A 12,657-nucleotide genomic window follows, 5' to 3' on the forward strand; every position below is an offset into this window, starting at 1 on the left:
GAGATCTTAAGAGTTCAGAGGTAAGAGCATCCCTCAATTTACTAATGTTTCTGTATTTTGTTTTACTTACTGCCATTAAGATCTCCAACTTGTACTATGCAAGATAGGCTAATACTTCCCAAACCTTTCCTATGACATACTGCACATCAACGCAATCGCATTGCACCCAAGGATAAATAAGGGATTGGGAGCGTATGTGGAGTTCAGTGAAAGCATGTGTTATATGTTTCACAGTATATATTTGTGATAAGGAATAAAAAAGCAAAGAATCAGGGAGGACTATATTATAAATATTGAAATTTTGTAATTTTATGCTTGAAATAGCTGTATATAATTCCTGGATAAGAATTTCCAGCTCTTGTACTTCAGCATAAGGTGAAATTTGCTCACATGAACAGTCAGAAGCAAATGGCAAAAGAATGTGTACCACTTTTTCTTTAATCAGTGGAAACTATTTTCCTTCTGTAAACCAGAATTTGAATAATTCTTTAAATTGTACATGAAGATTTAAAAAATCTTAGATATTCCCCTCTTCCATTTATAGATGTAATGTTGAAAAACTTTTGATAATGAATATAGATTTTGAATCCAATCATACATTTTCATGTCATGTATTTGAAAATGATACCTGCATTCCACTAGTCTTAACTATTCTAGCTTAGTATTCAGATTGTGACACTGTCAAATATCACCAGTCAACTTTTTTTTTAAAGATTTTATTTATGGGGCACCTGGGTGGCTTAGTCATTAAGCATCTGCCTTCGGCTCAGGGCGTGATCCCGGCGTTCTGGGATCGAGCCCCACATCAGGCTCCTCTGCTGGGAGGCTGCTTCTTCCTCTCCCATTCCCCCTGCTTGTGTTCCCTCTCTCACTAGCTGTCTCTCTCTCTGTCAAATAAATAAATAAAATCTTTAAAAAAAAAGAGAGAGAGTTTATTTATTTGAGAGCGAGAGTAAGAGAGAGAGAGCGAGCAGAAGCTGGGGGAGTGGCAGAGGGAGAGAGAGAAGCTGAGCAGAGAGCCTGACACAGGGCTCGATCCCAGGACCCTGAGATCATGACCTGAGCTGAAGGCAGACGCTTAGCGAACTAAGCCACCCAAGCTCCCCACCAGTCAATTTTTTTAAACCATAACTTTATAAAGTTGCATTTTTGCTTTGAATCTATAAACTTTTCATATGACATTATTTTATTTTTAATGTAATAGTGATATGGCACTCTAATAGGGTTTCTTCCCATAAAACTGAAATCAGGCAGGACTCCAGCAGCTTGAATGTTATTAGATTTATTTTGATAGCATCATTGAATATGGAATATAGATCTGTGAATGGAATGGAGTGACATGTTACTCAGGATGTTTAGACGAACTCTTGATGTAAAGCCTTGACATCTTTCTGTTGGTGCAGCTGTACCATCAGTGAACACTTACGCAGTGCCTTACATAGTATCATTTTTTATTTTCAACTTCTCAATATACCAAGTTGAATATTTTGTTAACCAAGAGTTTGTTGTAGTGCTTCTTTGTAAAATAACATTCTGCTAATATTCCTCTTCAGGGATTTTGTCTTAGAGCTGTTAGCTAAATGTAGTTACTAATGTTTCTACAGTCACAGCTCCATGGCATAAATGTTTTTGATTTAATCATCTTACGGACTGGTGCTTTTTCTATGCCACTTGTTAATGCATTCAGTAGTAATCTTAATACATTATTTAAAAAGTAGTCCTTTTTCTATTTTGTTTGTTCCATTGGTTTCAAACATTGCAGTGACACTTTCTATGCAGGTTGATAAAAGAAGCTAATCTGAAGTTGTCATGAGACACTTTGGCTTTAGCTATTAATAGCATAAACTTGTCCACCTTCTTTAGCTCAATCTCGTTATTATAATCAGCCTCAAAAAGCTTCAGCCTGTGCCCCAGTCCCACATTCTTCAACCTTATTACCCTGTTCCTTTTCTTCATAGCCTATGTCAATTCTTAATATGCTGCTTAATTTCCATATTTACTTATTTAAATACTTAAATGTGTAAGCTCTAGGAGGGCAGGGTTTTCTGGGGTTTTTTTACCAGTGTGTCCCAAACTATTTCCAATAGTAATTAATTCAACAGATAGGTGTTGAGTGTGTGAATTAATATTTAAATACAAATATGTTAAGGACAGTAAGCTTTTATTACTTTAAAAAATGTATTTAAAAGATAATTGATCCTCTGCATTCTTAAGAATGAAGAATGTTGTAAGCAGTTTGTATCAAAAAGGTATAAAAAATTGGCCCTGGATAAGCAATATAGGAAATAGTGGAATTTGACTTTGAAGTTTTCAAAATTTTATGAATTAACACTATCTACTCATGTGAGATAAAAATAATTTGAAACATTTTTTCCTTTGAAGCCATTGAGACCAGAAGAATCCTTGAATGTACTGACTGTATTAAATTATCTTTCATTATTATTTGTTCTTAAAAACAATAACTTCCTAAATGATAATATATTAATTCTTTATGGAGTTTAATCAAGAATCAGAGTCTGACGAATTTTAACATAAAAGCAGTTAATAAAATGACAGATTATGAAAGATCAAAAAATCAATTATTTCCATGTAGGAATACCTAGTTTCAAGTAAAATAAAAACTGAAGTATTTAACATTCACATACAGATAAAACTCCATTGATGATAAATCAAACTAAAGTAACAGTCAAATGAACTAGCGTAGTTCAACAGGAAGATTATGGGAGAGTTACATATATTTTATATATATATAAATGTGTGTGGGTATATACATTTATTCCTCGCTTACTCCTCATAAAATTAAAAATAGTTAACACAGGAAGTTTAGAGTTAACAATTCTTTTTTTTTTTTAAGATTTTATTTATTTATTTGACAGAGAGAGACAGCGAGAGAGGGAACACAAGCAAGGGGAGTGTGAGAGGGAGAAGCAGGCTTGCCCCCTAGCAGGGAGCCCGATGCAGGGCTCGAACCCAGGACTCTGGGATCATGACCTGAGCCACCCAGGCGCCCCATAGGGTTAACAATTCTAATACTGTTCAAATGTACATTTAGATTTAAATTTTACAATCATCGGCGCGTCATGGCGCACTTGTAAGCATTTGCAAGGCATTAGCAATAGTAAATCGTGTGACCAGTCGCTTGTAGGAAAGGGAACTAGTGTCAAAACCACTTTCTTTTATATATAACTTTAAATCTTAGATCCGTTTTTAAAGGTTCCATTTTCCCATGTGCTTTTTTTTTCCCTGGAGAGGAGAAAGGTCTGTTTCTAGAGTTACAGAATCAGAGTTAAGATAAAATGTTTTCGGTTCACCTCCTCATGATGCGTGTGCTGCACTGGTTCACTGAGGTGTGGCCAGTATAGCGTGGCCCGTTCTTGCACACACATCCCCAGAGTGCAGGACTGAACTGGACTGGTTTGGGCCCATTTAAATTGGTTTGGAGAGTTTGTTTTTCTCATAGGGTCTTTCTATTTAATTTGCATAGCAACTTGGAACTAGATTTTTCTTAGTGTCAGGAATAGAGTGACTCATCAGAACTACCTGTAGTAGAAGAGAAAAACCAAAAGACTGCTTACTACAGTCCATTTTTTAAGGCGCATGTCTTTCATTTTTAATCACTAAAGTAAAATACTCTGAAGAGTGTTATTTTATAAAGTCCTTGCTTCATGTTATGATGCTTTCTTGTATATCCCAACCCAAAAGTTTTTACTGATATTCTTTTTTACAGTTTTAGCATAGTTTCTATGTTATGTCACTTAGATGATATATTAAATGCTGTTTTCCTACATGTGTTTGTGCTTAATCCTATACTCTGAATTTTATTTAGAGTCACCTTTATTAAGAGTTGCCATCTTTTCAGAGTTGTGACTAAGCAAAACACATCAAAACACTAAAAGTATAACAAACAGGCTTTATAATTTGGTGATTCAGAAGACTCTGTTGTGGATCAGAGTTGTTATTATCGATCTGGTTTTATGAACACCACTTACTAAAAATTAGAGTTATGGAATGGCAATTAATAGGCCAATTCACTTTTATTATAAGCGAATGTATTTGATTACAATGTACAGTCAGTAACATCTTTTCTTATAATTCAGTCAATAATTTGTTGCAGATCTACGCTATGCAAGGCTTGGTGTTGAGACCTGTGTTAGTTATAAAAGAAGTATGGCATAATTTCTTCCAACAGAGGATAATCCATAAGACTAGAAGGACTCTTGCCTGAGCTTTGGGACTCCATTACATAATAGCTTGTTTTTTCTGAGAGTGTAATTAGTCTCTTGTCTCCATCTCTAAACACACTCTTTACTCCAAATATATTGTTTTCAATGCAACACGGAAAAGATACTGTATAAGAATTCTTACACTATTATGCATATATTCAGAAAATTATTACCTAAGCTTGCATTAAAAATTAATATATATGTATAATTGACTTTTTTGTGTTTATTAAACTCATTAATTCTACTGTACAAATAGTCATTACTGAAACGTGTATTTCATAAAAGAAGATAAAGGATACAAATTCTCAGTTTATATATATGTATATACATATATATGAATGTATTATGTATATATACATATATATTTTAATATGCATATATTAATGTATATATAATATATATACATATACATAATGTGTGTGTGTGTATATATACATACATATTTTAAAGATTTATTTACTTGAGAGAGAGAGAAAGAGCATGCGTGCGTGTGTGTGGGGATGGATGGCAGGGAAGTGGGACTTGGACAGAAGGAGAGGGAGGGAGAGAATCTCAAGCAAACACCCTGCAGATTACCGAGCCTGATTCTGGGCTCAATCTCATGACCCTAAGATCATGACCTGAGCTGAAATCAAGAGTCGGATGCTTGACTGACTGAGCCACCCCAGTGCTCCTTAGTTTATATTATTTTTAACTACTCAAAAGAAAGTTTATTTTTTGTTCTAGACATTCACCTGAGGTTGACTGTAAGATGTCCACTTAATATGCTATAGTATGTCTCTAGTCATCAGTATATAAAATTAATTTTTTTGTGTGTACTCTGAGGTATCTCTGAGAACCTGTCATAAAATATATATTTCTACATATATATTCCTAGAAATATATATTTATGCAATGTGAAATGGTAAATTGTCCTTTATGATGATAAATGATAAAACAGGAAAACCACTGATAAATCATCTCACTGGTTTCAGAAATTTTGGCTTATAACTCAAACCTAAATCTTTAAAAGCACTTTAGCAATAAAGTTTGAAAGAAATCCTCATTTTAACTTGTATATAATTGGTATATGTAAGTTTGATTTGTTTTAATTTAAAAGCATTAATTTTCTTTTATTATAGTTAGCTCAGTAAAGAACATAAAATGCCTTTCTGGAAGTTTCTTAATTATTCATTCTACAGAACTAATTTGAATGTAAATTTTTAATATAAGTCCATCGGGTATAGTTGCTATTCTATCAGTTTTTCTTGACACAAAATGATACCTCCCAAGTTCATTCTTTGTTTTAAAATGTTGTGGTTAGATGCTAGATTTATAGTAGCACTCATTGAAGTATTATAGAGCAATCATGATGACATAAATTGTACCTAAGAGCCAAACTGAAAATATAACCAACCTTATGTAGAAATTGATGAAAAATGCAAGTTTGTACATATTCACACATATATAGATGGACATATAAATAAATGTAAAATATAAAGTATATAAATTATATAAGATTAATATGTAATTATTATAGATATACATACAAAATAGCTGGTCTAAGAACTTTGATGGGAATGAATTATGCATTTTTTCCCAGTTTTAGTGATGAATTTCTTACGGAGTTCCCAATTTCAGTTATTAGTAACTCAAGTTCAGATTTAGGCTAATGTTATCTTAGAGAAAGGGGATTATGCAAATATCCCAAAGAGCTGATAAACTGAAACTTTTTAATGTGATAGAATCATTGGCCAAAGCCAAGGATAGCAAGCATATAGAAATACACTCAAGTATTAAAATATAAATCTTTATTACTTGTGTACTTGTACATTTATTCTTTCATGCAACAACCATCCCCTTCATTCCACAAGGCACTGAATTACAGTATTAACTTTATTTCTTTGTCTTGAACGGTATAAATATTGCCTTAATTGAGATTTATTCTTTCTACAGTGTTTATAACATTCTGACTTTTTAACTTACATAATTACAATGTTTGCAGTAATTTGTTATGCTACCACATTAATTTTGAAGTAGCAATTCAAAGCAAAAGATTTAGGTAAGTTGGTTTGATTATTTTACATTAGTTGAATGTTGATTAATTCTCAGTTTCTCCTTTTCATGCAGAGGTACCTAGCTACTGACACTATAGAATCTGGCATCCATCCAGTATATTTTTGCAGTACTCACTACATTGAAATGCTCCTGAAGGTGGAGGTGCCACTTGTGTTTTCAGCTTTTCACATGTCTGGTTTTGCACCATCCCAGGTAATCCAGAAGAAATAATGTTTCTTCAACTCTCAGATCTCAGTGTCTTTAAAGAAAATTAAATTCTCATCAAATATAGGAAATACATTTAAATTAATAAGATCATACTTTTCTATTTAGATTTCTAAACTGAATTTTTTCCCCTAGGTCTGTTACAATATACAGATTTCTTTATAGTAGATCCCTGGCATTCAGATTTCAAGTTCAACTTCAGCTAGGACATAGACATTCTGGAAGTCTATGACACGTAGGCTTTTTAATGGAGATAATATCTGCTTCATAAGGCTAATGTACGGATTAAGTGAGGTAACCGAGGGTAAGAATTCTTAACACTGAACGCCTGGTATTTGAGATACTGTATCTTAACCTAACAAGAAAGCCCAGTTCTCTGTTTCTTCTCTTGGGATCTGGGAAGGATTACTGATTTTTCTAGGGCCTGGTTGTGCTTGTGGTCACATGCAGGAGTGCCTCCTGTGCATAGGCAGTCCTTCATTGGTGGAGGGGTGGATTGTTTCTTTACTGTTATAAACAGGCTACAACTTAAAATTTTAGAGCTTAAACCTTTTTCTATTTTTAGAATAAATCTTTAGGTCAGAGTTCCAGAAAGTAGAAATACTTAACCAAAAGATAGGAACACTTTTAAGACTCTTGATGCATATTATCAAGTTGCTTTGATCTTACTCTTCTAACGGAAACGAAGAAAGTATCTGTTCTTCAGGTCTGGGTATTAGGCTTTTTCATAGCTAAATTAATAGGTGGCATTTTCTCTTTTTAAAATCTTGTGGGTTTTTAAACATTAGCAAAGTTGACTATAATTCCATAGCGTAGTTAATATTCTATTCTATTCTATTCTATTCTATTCTATTCTATTCTATAATAGTAGTTAATGGTATATTAGTTAATAATAATTCCATAGCGTAGTTAATAATAACAGGTAGTTAATTGACTACCTGTTTTAGCATGTTTATTATTTACTTGTATGTTCTTTAAAAGTAACCCCACTATTCAGATCTCTTCAGTTCCTGTTATGTATTTTATTTACTATTGTAATTTATTACTTACTTATTTACTATTAGTGTTTTTATGTATTTACTATTATTTATTGTATTTTCTCATTACATCCTTATAGTATGTCTTAATGCCGGTAGGAATATACCTGTCATACGCTTCCTCACTCTCCCGTGTAAAAGCTAATTTGGCCATTTCTATTGGTTCCTTTATGTGCCCTCTAAAGTGATTTTTCCCAGTTCAAATTGGGCATTTGGATTTGGATGAAATTTAAATTGCTATTATGTTCACTTTTCTCAAAGTAATTTATAGTTTATGCCCTTACAGTACTCAGCTTTCCTATCTAGGAATGTAGTAAGTTTTTTCCATTTATTTTCTTTGTATTATATTTTACTAATTTTGTATAGTTTTTTCCATTAGGTGTAATGTATTTCTTATTACAGATATATCTAATTAGTGTAGCTTGAAATTTCTTTTTCAATTTTATTTCCTTTGTGGGTACTGTTAATAATTAGTAAAGGCATAAAATTTTCTGTAGTCACTAGGTTGTACATTTTTTCTAGATTTGTGTTTTTTCCAACTTTGTAATGTATTTTATTTCTGTTTCGTTTTTAATTAAACTCTGTAATTTTCCAGAATAATTCTAAATAGTGGCTTGCTTGTTTTAGACTTGAACAATTATTAAGAAATCATCTAGTATTTCACCATTAAGAGATTTATTCCCTGTCATTCTATGGAAGAATCCTTCTACTTTATGTAAAATATTGAATTTTGTTTCCTTTTAATCAAATAAGAATGTTGAATTTTGTCAAGTTCCTTTAGGGTTAAGATTATCTTGATCATGGGGTTTATTTGACTTGTTAATGTGACCATGGGTAGATTTCTTAATAGTAAACAATAGTTGCATTTCCTTGGATTTGCCCTCATGGCAATCTTTTCCTTTTAACTAGAAAATATAGTGCTTGGTAATGTGCCTTTAGACTTATTTTGAAGAGCCCTTATGTCATGTAATTGCATTTACTTGCATCTTGATACTGTGCCTGTTGAGTTTTAAATTTCCTGAAGTTAATAAGTCTAAATATAACAAGGAATTGCATGTAATGAAAAGGAATATTCTTTTTTGGCCAATTGTAGCTCTTACTTAGCATGTACCTAAAACACTTCTGGAATTTTGAATCATAAAATGTTTAATTCTGGTTGGAAGTAGATACTTAAATGTTTACTATAAGCTCAATAATCTGTTCTTTCTACTCTTCTAAAAATCCACCTAGGGAACAAAATATTCCTGAGAGCTCTTTTTGCCATTGTAGTGTTGCCAATCATTTATTAGTTCCTAACATATATCCTTTAATTTTAAAAAGGACTGCCACAAACTGTGGGAAAAACTTGCAGTACCTCTGGCCTCACTGTATCAATTTGATACCTTTTATCATTTTGGCGTTTATCAATTTGAAATTGCATATATATAGCAGATTTATCTAATAAAACCCACTGCATTATTTCTAAGCAGTAATGTTATGTTTCTTATATTATCTAATGTAAAAATGCTTTTTTAATGGCTCCCAATGTGAGCTAATCATTTTGTGCCTTAAGTATATATCATTGCTTTGTTGATATTATTTGCCATTTTACTGCTAATTATAAAATATGAAACAACTTTTAAGTAACGAATAGGTATAGGTACTTAAGTAATCGTTTGGATACAGATTTTGTATTTCAAAGCTTATTCATTTTGAGCTAATTAGAAGCAGTGCTTTTTGAAGTTGTGTATTTACAGACACTAAGGGATTGGTTGATTAATGTAGGATTTGCGAGTAGGTTGCTAAATAAAATACACATATCTCTAGAGTACAAATATATGTTCAGCTAGAATACAAAAAAAATAAAATAGAAATATATGTTGATTAGAGTTTGAGAGTAACTGAAAGTGGAAAAAGAGATTCAAATATATAGTCTTCCTTTTTAAATGAACAGAAAAATCACATGTTCTGATTAACTTTTTGACCAGTTTTATCCTTTGGTAAAACATTTTCCTTACTTAACTTTCCTAGCTTAAGAAAAGTACCACATATCTTTAATGATTTATCTCTTCTAATTCCTTGGAGTCATTATTCTGCATATCATTATTGTACTATACTGTGTCAGCAAATGGGCTAACACGGATAATCCACTGAATATACTTTAGAAAAACCTCATGGTTTTTTTTCTCATTTGCTGTTTTTTTTCTCCTTCTCCCATCATGAAGACTGGATTTAAAAAAAAAAAAAAAAACTATTCTTACATTTCATATCTTGTGACATAGTGTTTTTTGAAAATGCAGAACTATATAAATGCAAAGCAGAATGTTTCTTGTTCAGAGTCCTACTCGTAAATGTATATATATATTATATATCCCCAGGCTTTCTCTCTTCTCATGTTGTTGATGTTGCCATTTGAAATAGTACCTTTCTCCCTGTACCACATCTTTGTGTCAACTACTTATCCTTTGTTTGTCCAAATGGAAAATTTTTTTCAATGAACTACAAGTAGATTTGAATTTGTGTACTATTTCTATACTTCTAGTAGAAATCTATATCTTGCCTTGTGGAATAGTTATTTGTGTACTTTACCTCTTTAATAGTTGAAATTCCTTCAAGGTATGTGTGCCCGATTTATCTTCAAGTTCTTTGGGTATGTTATCTAGTATCTTTCCTAGAAGTACAATAGAAATACTCTTATGTATAGTAACTCTTTGCAGTGTAAAGATGTATTTCCAGAGCTTATCTCATTTAAAATTTTGACTACTTCATGTGACAGGGGAAATTCAGTGGAGTCAGTGAATTGATTTATTGAGGTTACCTTGATAGCAAGGACTTCACTTGGAGCCACATCTTTTGATTTTGAAATTAGTTTTCTTTCTTTCTTTGCTAATATTCTTTCTATAATGTGAGCAAATAAAATAAGGCCAGAAGAGTTGTGAAAAACATTGAGTCATAAAACTTGGCCATTTAGTTCATACTTATTCTGACTTAATCAGGCACCCATAAAAAATTGTTTTAACCAAACTTTTTTTTATTTAATTCTTATGGAAATTTTTGAAGATTGTTTTTTTAATCTAGATACAAGTGAGAATAATTTACCTCAGATAAAATAACTGTGTTTATCTCAGTGTTGCATCTTAATGTCCTTTAGTAGCTGAAGTATGGTTGAAGAACAGAATTTCCTAGGAAGGTTATGGTACATTTTGATATATATCATACAAGTATGATGTATATCATACAAGATTTTCTTTCCTTATAAGTCTAAAACACCATATAAATGTTTTAAAATGTGATTAGGTTTAAGGAACAGTGGTTTACTATAGAAACGAACATAATTAGTTTGTTTCACTTTCTTTGTAAGCCATTTCATTACTAATATTTTTTCAATTAATATAAGAACTCAGCTGCTTAGTTTTGAAAATGCAGTACATTTTTGGACTTATAAGAGGGAATTTGGCAGTGTCTAGCAAAATCATATGTGCATTTACCCTTTAACCCAGCAATCTCATTTATAGAAATCTATCCAGGAGATTATCTGACAAAAATTTGAAAATACATACAAATGTTTGTTATATCACTGATTATAGTATCAAAAGACTAAAAACTGCAAATGTCTGTAAATAGGGGCTTGGTTGAAAAATTATGGTTTATCTATGATGGAATACCATGCAGTTGTAAAAATGAAAAATACCTCTGTATATTGTGTTGGAGTGATATCCAGGATCCTTTGTTAAGTGATAAGAAGATGAAGAGAAAGAGTGTTTAGCATGTTAACATTTATGTAAGAAAGAGTGAAGCCACAAATGCATGTACAAATGTGTTTTATTAAAAACATGAAAGAATGTATCACATTTTTTTAAATGATTGCTTATAGGGATATGGAGGGAATGAGCTGAAGAGTCAAGGAATATACCTTGCTTTTGTATTTTTACCTTGGAATCATTTAAATATTTTATATAGTGATATAAATACATGTAACCAACAAAATAAATTCTGTCCCTAAGAATATAAAGTCAAACTGAATTAAATGAACTTAACAGTACATATTTGATAGTATAAACTCAGGAAAATCACAGTATCACTTTAAAACACAGTTATTTGACTGTGTCAAGTGATATGTTGTCTAAAGACAAAGAACAGCAAAAATACTGTTTTAAGTAATCATATTGCTTGTGGTAGTGCTGCAATTCTAAGATTATTTTTGTCTTGTGTGATAGATAAAAAGAAAGATTGATGCCATTGGTAACGGAGAATTTTGGTGTGTTTTAAAGCAAACATAGATATAATTTATAGCAACTTATGACGTATTTTCTTTTAAAAAGTTTAAAGAAGGGGAACCTACAGGGGAAAATGTGCTGAAGAATCTTATCAATCAAAATTTTGAAGCTATGATGGATCTGGTTCATGTACTGTTTTTCCTTACATATATACATATATACATATATACATATATATATATACATATATATATGTATATATGTATATATATATATATTTGAAAAATTCCATAATAAAAAATGTTTTATGAGTTCATCATTCTGCTTGGACACATACTGTTTCCTTTATCCTTTTAGAATTTTAGATTGTTAGCTGACTTGCAAACCTTTGCATTCTATAAAGAGAGAAGTTATTTGCTTAAGGATTAAATACTGTGACTCATTGCTTACTCTTGTAGGGGAATACGATTTTAGAATTCTGTTATAGTTTAATAATTTGAATCATCCTGCACACAGAATAGCTGATATAATTTCTGCCAAATGAAGAGGGACATATATTTAAAAAGTGTACATCTCCCCCTTTGAGTGTCAGCTCTATGAGAGCAGGAACGAAATGTCTTTTGTTCACTTAAAAATTATAATGCTTGTTTGTGTATTAGGTACACAAATAATATTAAATGAATAATAAGCATATGTATTTTGTTATAGAATAACATTTATATAGCACTTTATATACTTTCAAAGTGCTTTCAGTTATGATCTCATTTTCCCTTCCTAAATTTCCCATATGTAGAAAAAGACAGGCATTATTTCTGTTTAATGGAAGAAAAATAGACAATGTACAGAAAACAATGCTTGAATGCATATAAATGCCTGAAAACTGCATTAATAACCATGTATAAGGAAGAACTAATTGCAGATTCTGGGGTGACTTTCTTT

General features: G+C 31.6%; 1 protein-coding gene across 6 annotated transcripts in view; it reads left to right on the forward strand.

Moving 5' to 3' along the window:
* TBC1D32 (TBC1 domain family member 32) overlaps positions 1–12,657 on the forward strand; it is a 216,044-nt gene that overhangs the window by 182,123 nt on the left and 21,264 nt on the right. For all 6 annotated transcript variants that reach the window (XM_057311112.1, XM_057311111.1, XM_044386282.3 and 3 more), the window contains one exon: positions 6,333–6,473. In XM_057311112.1, coding sequence (XP_057167095.1) covers positions 6,333–6,473 — 141 coding nt within the window. The remainder of the gene's footprint in view (positions 1–6,332; positions 6,474–12,657) is intronic.

Source organism: Ursus arctos, unplaced genomic scaffold, assembly GCF_023065955.2.
Source record: "Ursus arctos isolate Adak ecotype North America unplaced genomic scaffold, UrsArc2.0 scaffold_13, whole genome shotgun sequence".
NCBI classification, from domain to species: domain Eukaryota; kingdom Metazoa; phylum Chordata; class Mammalia; order Carnivora; family Ursidae; genus Ursus; species Ursus arctos.